Consider the following 10,432-nt stretch of genomic DNA (forward strand, 5'->3'; position numbering starts at 1 on the left):
ATAAAATTATTTTGAAAAATGAATTCACAAATGGATGATTTATTATACAATTCATAATTTAAGCACAGAATTCTTTGTTTCAATGCATGTGGCCTTGTGGTCCTCTATAACTGGCTCCCAGTAAAACTTTTAAAACTTTCACACAGGATGCGTAAATTCCCACATTAAAAATATTTTCGGACTTACCTATTCTTACACAGTGGATGCGTAATTCCACAGGACAAATTTGTGGCATTTATTCTTTCAAACCGAGCTAGATTTTTCTGATGTTTTGGATCCAAATAAACAGATTTGTCCAAACAGACCACTGCATTTGTCATCGTTCAGTCACGCCATTGTACTGAATATGCAACGACACAGAAATAGTAAAATAAACTCCACACTTTGTGTCCATCGATAAAGAAAAAGTTTGACAGTTTAAAGAAATTCAGACAAAGGGGAGACAAACATTCAGACACAGGTTAAGTTTTCACAATAACAGATTTATTGCTGAATAAATGTCACAATGAAGCTGCAATACAAAAATAAAACAAATGAAAATCGACTTCACATCAGTTACCTGTTCATCAGGTGCATTCCTCTACCTCACCTGTACAACATGAAACTAATCGTCTAACACTGACCTGATCACCTGACATGATAACGTCAGGTTACCTGTCCAAACTTTTAATCCTTTAATCAGTTGTCAGTGGTTACCATGACATCATTTACATAAACTGTACATAAAACCAATTGAACGTTTTACTCAAATCAGAAAAGAGCAGATTTAGTTTCCGTAACCTTTGACCCCAAATGTTTTAAAGTAAACCTGCAGAAATTGATACAACTCCAGTTATGTTCATAACAATGCTGACAGTCAGCTGTCAGTCATACTGCAAATTTCAGTCCTTTATTGTGGATGAATGCCCACACAGCCAGAAAAATTACTTACTGACATAAAGAAAGAGGGCATGCTGGGAAAAACTGAGAAAACAGACAAAAAACAAAAACAAAAACACCTGTTATTAGTTTTAGCCTTGCCCCCTCCTCTATTTGTGCCCCTTGCTGGTCTTGAAGGAGACCTGCAGGACTTTGTCCCCCAGGCGGTACCCGTTCAGGCTGTGGATCGCCATGGCAGCTTCCTCGTAGTTTGCCATTGTAACAAAGCCAAAGCCTTTGCACTTATTGGTGTTAAAATCTCGGATCACTTTCACATTCAAGACTGCACCGAACGGGCCAAACATCTGCCACAGCATGGCCTCGTCAGCTTCCTGGCCCAGGTTGTAGATGAAGATGCACCAACCAGAGGATGAGCTCCCCGAGGCCCCACCCCCTCCGCTCATGTGGTCGGTGCTCATTGGAGAAAACCTGGACACACGAAGTATTAGACAGCTGCAGATTAACTGATTCTCATCGAACAGTAACAAACATCTAAGTCAATTAGCTGCTGGATCTCGGGACAAGGTAGGTTAGAGTACTCAGACTACAGTAATCAGGTTATTCTGAGCAGGTCAGCATACCGGAACCTTTGTGCCTGGTGATGGACAGGCCCCCCAAAGCGTCGTGATTGGCCGTGGTACATCTGTGACATCATCTGGGAGTTCCTGGCCTGGTTGGGATTGGCAGCAAACTTGACCGTGATTGGCTCAGCGCTGCCGGGAGGCGTGTGTCCGTTCAGGTGTTTGACAGCGTCATCGGCCTCGGCCCTCTTATCAAAGCGGATGAAGGCCACGCCACGTGACAGACCTAAACAGCCAACCAGAACAGAATTTTTTCAGTTCCAAACATCACAAGCCATCACATGACCCTGAGCTTACTGAGCGCGTGCGGTACCTGAAGCCTGGTCCACTAACACTCTAGAATTGATGATGCGACCGTAGTGCGAGAACATGTCCTCCACGTCCTGCTGACTGAGAGTCCGTGGCAAACCACTGATATACAGGTTCGCATCTTTGATGGCGTCCGAACTCGGCCGTGCAAATGAAACCTGCGGGGAAGTGACAGGAAGTAAGTCAGCTGATCATCTTTACAAAATAATTGTCACAGAAAACAAACTGTGATGAAAATAAAAAATACAGTTACATTGAGTTCAAATAAAATCCAGATTTAAATTTTTAAATATTCAATAAAAATAAATAAAAATCCACAATTTTTCCAAACAACAAAACAAAACACAAAATAAAAGCATCCAAACAGGCTCTGATCACCAAAATAAAAGCATTAATATCATTAATGTCTGAAAGTAAAAGGTGCAGTACGTTGTCTCACTGAATTGAAGAAATTCACAGATTCAGTGTTGACACGTGTCGGTGCGAAAACAATAAAAACAAAACAGCAGAGTTTGAAAATACCTTCATCCATCAGACAGGTGAGAGTGCCCTCTACTGTCCGGGGAACATAACACATCAGTTGAGACAGGAAAAACAAAGAGCACCTGTGGCACGTTACCTTGATAGTTTTAGACTGTAGCCTCAGGCCATTGAGGGTACTGATAGCCCTCTCTGCATCACTAGGGTTAACAAAGTTAACAAAGCCGTAACCTAAACTGTGGCCTAGAGAAACACAAAGGAAAACAACAAAATAAAAAACAAAAGCGTCTGTTACAGCTGCTACACAGTCCGAGAGAAACAAACACAGAGTTCAAACTAAGTACAGAGATCCATACAGTCAATTGGAAAACATTAGTTTTCTGAACAAACCGAGAAAACCTGCCGCCACCCACCACGCTGCCTGACCGCCGCGCACCTACCACGTTTTAGCTCTCAAAACAGTTAGCCAATGTACCTTGCAGTGTCACCTATTTAAAAAAAATAAAAAATAAAAAAAAATAAAAAAAATCAACTTCGGAAAAAAACTCACTACAAACAAAGAAGTTAAAGGTCATCTCTCCTGTTACACTTCAACACAAGTTAGTTCTCACAGAAAATAAAGTGATGAAAATAAAAACTGCACTTACATCGAGTTGAAATAAAATACAGATTAAATGTTTAAATATTCAATATAAATATTAATTTATTTTTTATCTGAAAAGGTAAGATCTCACCTGATTTGGCCAGTTCAGGTAAGATCTGTCCATGGAAGTAAATAATTTATCGTCGTCAGTGACTGAGGTTAAAGATGACTCACTGGTGATATATTACTTTGGCATGACGGTGGTTAGCCACATGATGATGATGATCAAACCGTCGGCACAAATCATCTGCACATGGTTGTATTAAACGCACGACGACCTGACGATTACACGCTGGCAGGATGCAATCCTGCATCACCCCACACGACTGTTGAAAACGACTGTTTTCTCGACTTGTTCAGAACAAAAAAAATCTTCAAATATTTTTAAAGTTTTACAAACAGCCTGAAAAAAAAAATCAAACAGGTGAAAATACTTTTTAAAACAAACAAACAAAATAAAACCCCACAAAAAATAAAAAACAAAACACCTTTATCAGAGGCTGGACGAAAAAAATTCAACCAAAACTTTCATTCTTTGCTCAGGCACTGACATGCTCGCCATTTGCTCGCCATTTGCTCGCCAATCAAAGTTATTCTGTTTCTGCTGTAGGGCAGAAGACCTGAAAACCTGCAACCAAGCCACGTGTCATCTGAAGACATTCATCACCAGACGGCCGTCGCCTCAAAATGTAATTACAAAGTTTCAAATTCTTATAAAATAAAAAACAAGAAGTTCAGTTAGTGTCAACATATTCTTGCCACACCTCTTTTCTAAATCATTCTTTAATTTGTTTTGAATCATTCAGTAAATAACTTTTTATTTACTTTGTTCGCCCAGCCCTGATGTAACCAATCAGCATTAAGTACCTGTTAGACACTTTGATGTCATTAAACCTGGTGTGAAAAAAAATGAAGATTACAACAACAAAAATATCCAAATTGTTTTATGACAAAAAAAAAAAAAAAGAGAGAGAGAGAAAAATCACAAAATTCACCTAAAAAAAAGAAGAACAAAAAAACAGAGTTAAAACCCCCCCAAAACAAACAAAATCAGCTGATCGTCTTGAAACCCCCCAAAAAACAACAGTGAACAGGAAATACTGCAAACAGTACTATAACGACTATGTACTGATACTACAACTACTGCAAAATACAGCTGTGACCTACTTCGCAGTATAAGGAGTACAAAGTACAATGAAGCATGAACAAGTACACGTGTTAATGCTGAAATACATTTACTTCAAGTACTGAAATAAAACATATTCACAGTAAAACTTATAATGCTTCAAAAGTAATCTGGTATTTGTCTTTAGTAAAATTATCATCATTAGTCGTAAGCAAAGTAATACCACAGTACTACTGTGTGTAACAGTACCCCAGTAATACCATAGTACTACTAGAGCTGGGCGATAGAACGATAACGATATGTATCGCGATATAACTTTGACTCGATAGAGAAATTAAGCTATCGCGATAGACCTCGCCGCTCTTGTCCTCAAGAAAAAAGAAAAAAAAAAGAAGGTCAGCCAATCCAAATTAAGTAGCGCAGAGCCGAACCAATCACAGCCGCAGCATCACGTCGCGTGACTTGTTACGTACAGCACAAGTGCCAAGCCGCACGTGTGTTTGTTTGGGAAGCAGCCAGCGGGTAATGGAGCCAGCGCGTAATGGAGGAAATGAGTGTGCCGACTAGAAAAATCAACCGAGCGTGACCGAAGAGAAAACAGATGACGGTTCCAATGCCGGAGAGATTGTCGAACGGAAGAGCCATAGAAGTTCCGTAGTGGGAAGGTATTTCGGCTATTTCAAGTCTGACAAAAAACAGAGTAGCGTGCACTGTAAATTGTGCCGAAAACAAGTCTGGAAATACAATAAACTGGTGCATGCGTCACACTGTGCGCCACGTTATTGTTTCGGTGAAATGAATTTCTACAATACTGTTACTGTTAATTCTACTCTCTGCAGTGTTTAAATGCTTACATATACACACAGTTACTGTCCCTCCACACAGACGACTCGGTTCTGCTTCTATGCCCCAGCTTTGTTTACTTTTTCCCACCGAGGCTTCTAGACTTCTGATTGGCCAACATTTCGGCACGGTTAGGAATCTAGCGCCACCTGCTGCTTTGGCATGTTCATAGCAGCGTTTTCCTTCATTTCTGCCTTTATGTGTGGACGGGATTATTTTTTAAAACGAAAACGGAAAATCTCCGTTTTCAAAAATACCCGTGTACGTGTGGACGTAGCCTCAGTCTCTGACTGGAAGCGCTAATTCGTCATTCGGCTTTTGTCAGACTAAAGTAACTGTTACAACTGTTTGAAAAGCTAAGCTATACAACAAGGAGAGATTGAGAATTTCCTTTTAGTTCTCAGTTTATTTGATATTGACAAAAGTTAGTCAGTTTTGTCTGTTCTTCTGTAAAACAAACTAAGATTTATTTTTAGAATTAATATTTTGTTTCTAAGTGGAATTGACAATTTAGTCTGTTTTGTTTGTTCTATTTTGAAACTTAAACGCTTTAGCGGCTGCCTTTTGTGTAGTTTGCAATATTTGCCTTTATTTATCTGAAAAAGTCTCATGTTCCTTAAGTACATCTACCCTGTTGAACTTATTATGGGAAATAAATATTTAAATAAAAACAAGCTGCTGATTATTTCACATTTTACTTGTGAGCAACGGCACATTTAAATCTTACAAATATAGTTATTTGGCTTATATCGTGATAGATATCGTTATCGCCTGAAATGAAAAAAACATATCGTGATATGAAAAAATCTCATATCGCCCAGCTCTAAGTACTACCTGAATAATACTGCAGTACGATTGGGGAACTCAGCACCTGCTGCAGTCCAGGTACTCAGAAGTACTACAGTGATTCTACTGTAGTACTGCAGTAGTGGTACTAACAGTGATACTGCAGCAGCACTTCAGTAGTACTGTATTAGTGGTACTTCAGCACTACATTAGCAGTACTTTCATCGTTACCTGCCACTTTGTCGCGGATGAGCTTGGCAGACTCGACCTCGCCGACGCTGCTGAAGAGGCTGCGTAGCTCGTCCTGGCTCATGCTCTGCGGCAGGTAGTTCACAATCAGGTTCGTGCGTGCGTCTTCGTCCTCCATCATCTGCTCGCCGTACCCGTTATCGTACAGCTCCTGAGGTCATTACATCATCACCATCATCACTTTCACTAAAGTCAAAAAGATGCCAGAATAAAGGAAGTGAACAGATTCAGCCAATCAAAGCGTAGCACTCACATTTCCAGCAGCTCCTTTAGCGGCGAGCGAAGCGTCTCTGACATCACCCTGAGAGTTCTGAACCTCACACACCTGAAACACACACACCACACACACCTGTCATAAACATGCACTAATCCCCAGGCCCTGATTCAGGAATTGGGGTCAGCTAAAACTCTGAGTTTGTTAACCCTGAGATAAGATAGACTTGGGTTTCTGTTCCAGAAAGAGAGCCACCAGGGTAAAGAATTTTGGAAACTAAACTTTGGGTAACCTCTGACAGGTGTTCCCTCTGACTCCTCCCCTCCTCCTGGACCTGAATTAGCTGAGTGACCCTTGCTTTCATAAAGTCACAGCTATTAAGTCAGTCCAACCAACCACTCATCAATATATCAGCACAGAGACAGCTATTCCATCAATGACAGATTACAACTTAGAATCAAATCTCTAGTGACAGTATGAGTGTAATACGATTACAGTTATTGTAGAATCACCGTTTACATGACATCGATCAGCGATCAATCGTCAGGCTCAGTGATGGATTTTAGTGACAATAAGGCTGAAATGACTTTCAGATCCAAACTGAACTAAATGTGTTTAAAGTGACATTTTATAAGCAGACAGTCTGACTGTAGTCTGATTACATTTCATGCTGACATAGGTTCACAGATTCAGATTCTGTCATTTGGGATGGGTGACACTCATCTACTAATTGGAAGGTTAGTGGTTCTGCTGCAGTTTGCAGGCCAAAGTGTCCTTGAGCAAGACACCGAAGCCTGAGCTGCTCTATGATGCGTTTATCGGTGCGTGAAGGCGAAACAGAAAGCAGTCAGGTATATTAAAAAGTGTTCGTATGAATGTTCAAAGTCTGAAAATCGCCTGAAAAAGTCTCACTGACTTGACCCAGAACCAGATCACCCAAAGGAATCATAGGCTCCGGTTTTCAGATAAGCTCTGAATTCTCTTTGCGATTACATTTGTAGTACAAAGCCAGATTGCCGACTTAGCAAGCTTAAGCTCAGAGTTCTGTGCCACAAAGGTGGCATTCTTTGTACCTGTGAGATCACCGTGGTAATGCGTGCCGATCACATGGTCAGGAGCAGGTTTAAATCTGATGGAACTGCCTTGTTTTCACCGATTCTGTCATTTACGGTCTGAGTCAGCGAGACTGAGATCCTCTACTCATCGTTTTATTTGTAAAACCTGTTCAATGGCCTCTGGGTGACATCATGGCCGAAACCCAGGTGTGAAGTCACATGATGCATATGTTCAGCTGCTGATGTAGAAAATGCAGAAACAGTTTGATGTTTGGTCCTCGTGCTATCATTTTGTTAAGCTGGTTAACTGAAAGAAAGCTTGAATTTGTTGAACCCGCTTCACAGCACAGCCTCTGAACAGGTTAAAAACACTTGATCACTACTGATCCACTCACCTTCAGGTACCTGATGTGTCCTCGTCTTTGCGCCATGGAAATGATTCAGGAAGTTAACTGCGTCTGGGAAAAATAGCAAAAGCAGCTGATTATTGATCATTGCTTATCATTTGCAAGCTACTCGATAAACTGAAGGTGATCAGAATTCAATCTGTTTCAATCAGGAAACCCAAACCAGTAACTCTCTGATGATGGGTCCCCAGTTTAGCTCATTTCACTCTGTATTATCTTATGTTCCTGTTGCTACAGTAGCATTATTGATTGAGAAGCACCTGTGAAGTCCGGGTGTTCTCTGTGGATCAATGTGCAGATGTTGATTCCAGATCCCAAAACGTTGATTATGTTCATCTGGACGTGTTCAGTGGGAGAAACGTTTCATCACCATCCAGGTGACTTCTTCAGTCTCAGCTGACTGCAGGTTTCCAACCTTATAAACAGTACATTTGCACAACAACGGAAGCTAACCTACTGAATAAACAATGGAGTCATGCAGTCAGCTGAAAGTCACCTACATGAGGATGAAATGTTTCTCCCATCGGAAAAGCCACATCAAGATTAACAGAATCAACCTTTTGGGAATTACTTACCTGGATGATTGAGCATGCATCAAGACATTGATTCCAGATGTTTCTCGGCCTGTTTGACTCACCTGCAGCTTTCTATAAGATGACATCTGACCCCAAACACTGCCAATCAGAATGACGTCTGAGAATGTCATCAACATTTCTAACCAACCAAAGAGCTCTAGAACTACATTTACCTGCCTGACACCCCGAGAACCGTCTAACCGCTGAAGCACCGCCCACAGGTCCAGGTGAACACATTAACTTAATGGATTAACACATATTTACTTAATCACTAACTTAATTACAGAGATCGCTGGCGTTTCTCAGAAAAACCCGTAGGTTTCCAGTTCCGGTCCAGTTCGCGTTACAGTCGGGTCTCACATGTGGATAGGTAAGCAGGTAAAGTGGGTAAAATAAAAGCGCGCACTTTGAGGCCGCGGAGCTGCTAGCATTAGCCGCTGTTAGCACCGCGGACACACCACGAGGCTACTCGGCCACTCGCACCTTGGCACTCAAAGACGTCACCGTTCTTACCTGTGGGAGTGCGGACAGGTGATCCGGTGTGATTGGGTCAGATTTCGATCCGCAGTTGGAAGATGAGATGATCTGTCGATCCTAACAAGCACGTTCACTACTGCACACAAAGAACCAACTGCCGCCCAGTGAAGTATCGCGAGATCTCCCCCTGTCCTTCTTCCTCTTCTTCTTCTGTAAAATAGGACTGTGCTCCTTATTTGCCCCCTGCTGGAGTCATTGGGAAAACACGAAAATCAAATCAGAAGTTTTGTTTTGATTTTACTGAAGAACTTTATTTATAAAATAGAACCAACAACACGTGTACCAGAAAACTAAACATGACATCACCCAAACATTAACATCCAGCTGTAAAACATCTGTCTGCTCAGAATGAGATGGTCAACTCCCGCAAATGTTGTACCTTTTATATTGTAAGGAAAAGACCCTACAATAATAAAAAGAAAACAGCAAAACCCCCAACAATCACATGACCCCCTTATGAGCAAGAACTCTGTTGACAGTGGGAGGGGGAAAAAAAAAACCTTTTACAGTTTTTCACAGTTATTTACACACAATTTCTTGTACTTCAGACACAATGACTACAACATGTATCTGATGCACCAACCCCCTGAACCAATCCTGCTAAACTACAAACACAATTTCTGCTTTACACTCAAATTGCAGTTTTAAAACACACTTTTTTTTAACACACTACATGCAATTCTCTGCATTTGGCACAATTTTCATGAAGAAAATCTTTGTTTTCACAAGAAACACACTTTCATTCAAAATGGTAAGCTCAGTTGCCCTACTTTTCCTACTAACTCATCACATGAAGGGCTCTAGACTGCGACCAATTTGGTCGCAAAATTTTTCAACTTAAAAAATCCTAGGTCGCACAGGTGCGACCAACTGTTTGAGTGGAAAAAAAAAAAAGAAAGAAGAAAAAGAAAAGCCCCCACAACTCTGACAGTCTCCGTGTGGTCAAAACAGACACACATTATGCCCCTATTGTGGTCTAAACCAGAGGCGGAGCCAGACATTTGAAACACCCAGGGCTTAGCTCTAAAGGGTAGTATGCATGTGGGATTTTTTTTTTTTTTTTTTTTGGGGGGGGGGGGGGGGGGGGTGTAGAAATGACTGAAAGATTAATAGGCTCTGTTTTGAGTTTTGTTCAAAAAAGAATGACTTCATATAGGGAAAAATATATATCACGTATGCAGGACACCTTAAACTAGTTTTTTAATTAAGCAGCAAGGCAGAACAAAGGTGGGGCTGTATTAAGACACAAGGACTAAACCCCAATTCAACCAGACCCAGAACTGATCCGGAATTAAAACAGGACTACAACAGTTCAAAATCAGGACTGATGACTTAACCAAGACAGAACCAGAATCAGAACTAGATGATAGTAGCACTAAAAATCATCATAGACCTGCACTACACTTATTTTTTTAATTCTACCAAAGTACACTATTTAGATTGAGAAAAGTTTATATAATTATTTAGCCTTGTTGTGCAAACAAGCCTGCATAACTTAATAAATGTAGAATTTGAAAAATAGTAAACCTAAAAAGAAACACTAGGTACGAGATACATGAGTACCTATGATACGGTGATACTTTTGGTAAACGACCATTTGACTAACATGTGTGTCTCACCTGCTCTTGTTCATCTCTGTTCTGTCCTCATTCTCCATCTCCCTCTCTGTTCCTCTCTCTCCCTCTTTGTGCTGACAATCATCAAATATA

The 10,432-nt window shown here is 40.8% G+C and overlaps 1 protein-coding gene across 1 annotated transcript; it reads right to left on the reverse strand.

The window, feature by feature from the left end:
• Positions 1 to 461: 461 nt before the first annotated feature.
• Positions 462 to 8,877, reverse strand: LOC309699905 (ELAV-like protein 1). Its single transcript, XM_082523137.1, has 8 exons — positions 8,700 to 8,877; positions 7,600 to 7,662; positions 6,189 to 6,260; positions 5,918 to 6,086; positions 2,428 to 2,531; positions 1,813 to 1,966; positions 1,500 to 1,725; positions 462 to 1,347 (listed from the first exon to the last, which is right to left on the reverse strand). Exons 2-8 carry the CDS (start codon positions 7,633 to 7,635, stop codon positions 1,029 to 1,031), a joined length of 1,080 nt encoding a protein of 359 aa, XP_082379263.1. The 5' UTR covers positions 7,636 to 7,662; positions 8,700 to 8,877; the 3' UTR covers positions 462 to 1,028.
• Between the last annotated feature and the right edge of the window lie 1,555 nt (positions 8,878 to 10,432).

This window comes from Aulonocara stuartgranti (assembly GCF_965226115.1).
Source record: "Aulonocara stuartgranti genome assembly, chromosome: 23".
NCBI classification, from domain to species: domain Eukaryota; kingdom Metazoa; phylum Chordata; class Actinopteri; order Cichliformes; family Cichlidae; genus Aulonocara; species Aulonocara stuartgranti.

What these genes read in the sequence shown, in the direction of transcription:
- LOC309699905 (XM_082523137.1), bottom strand. Translation starts at nt 7,635, where the DNA reads ATGGCGCAAAGACGAGGACACATCAGGTACCTGAAG. An exon ending in GTTAGTGGACCAGGCTTCAG is followed by an intron (nt 1,726 to 1,812) that starts GTACCGCACGCG and finishes TTGGCTGTTTAG; the next exon opens with GTCTGTCACGTGGCGTGGCC. An exon ending in CACCAGGCACAAAGGTTCCG is followed by an intron (nt 1,348 to 1,499) that starts GTATGCTGACCT and finishes TCGTGTGTCCAG; the next exon opens with GTTTTCTCCAATGAGCACCG.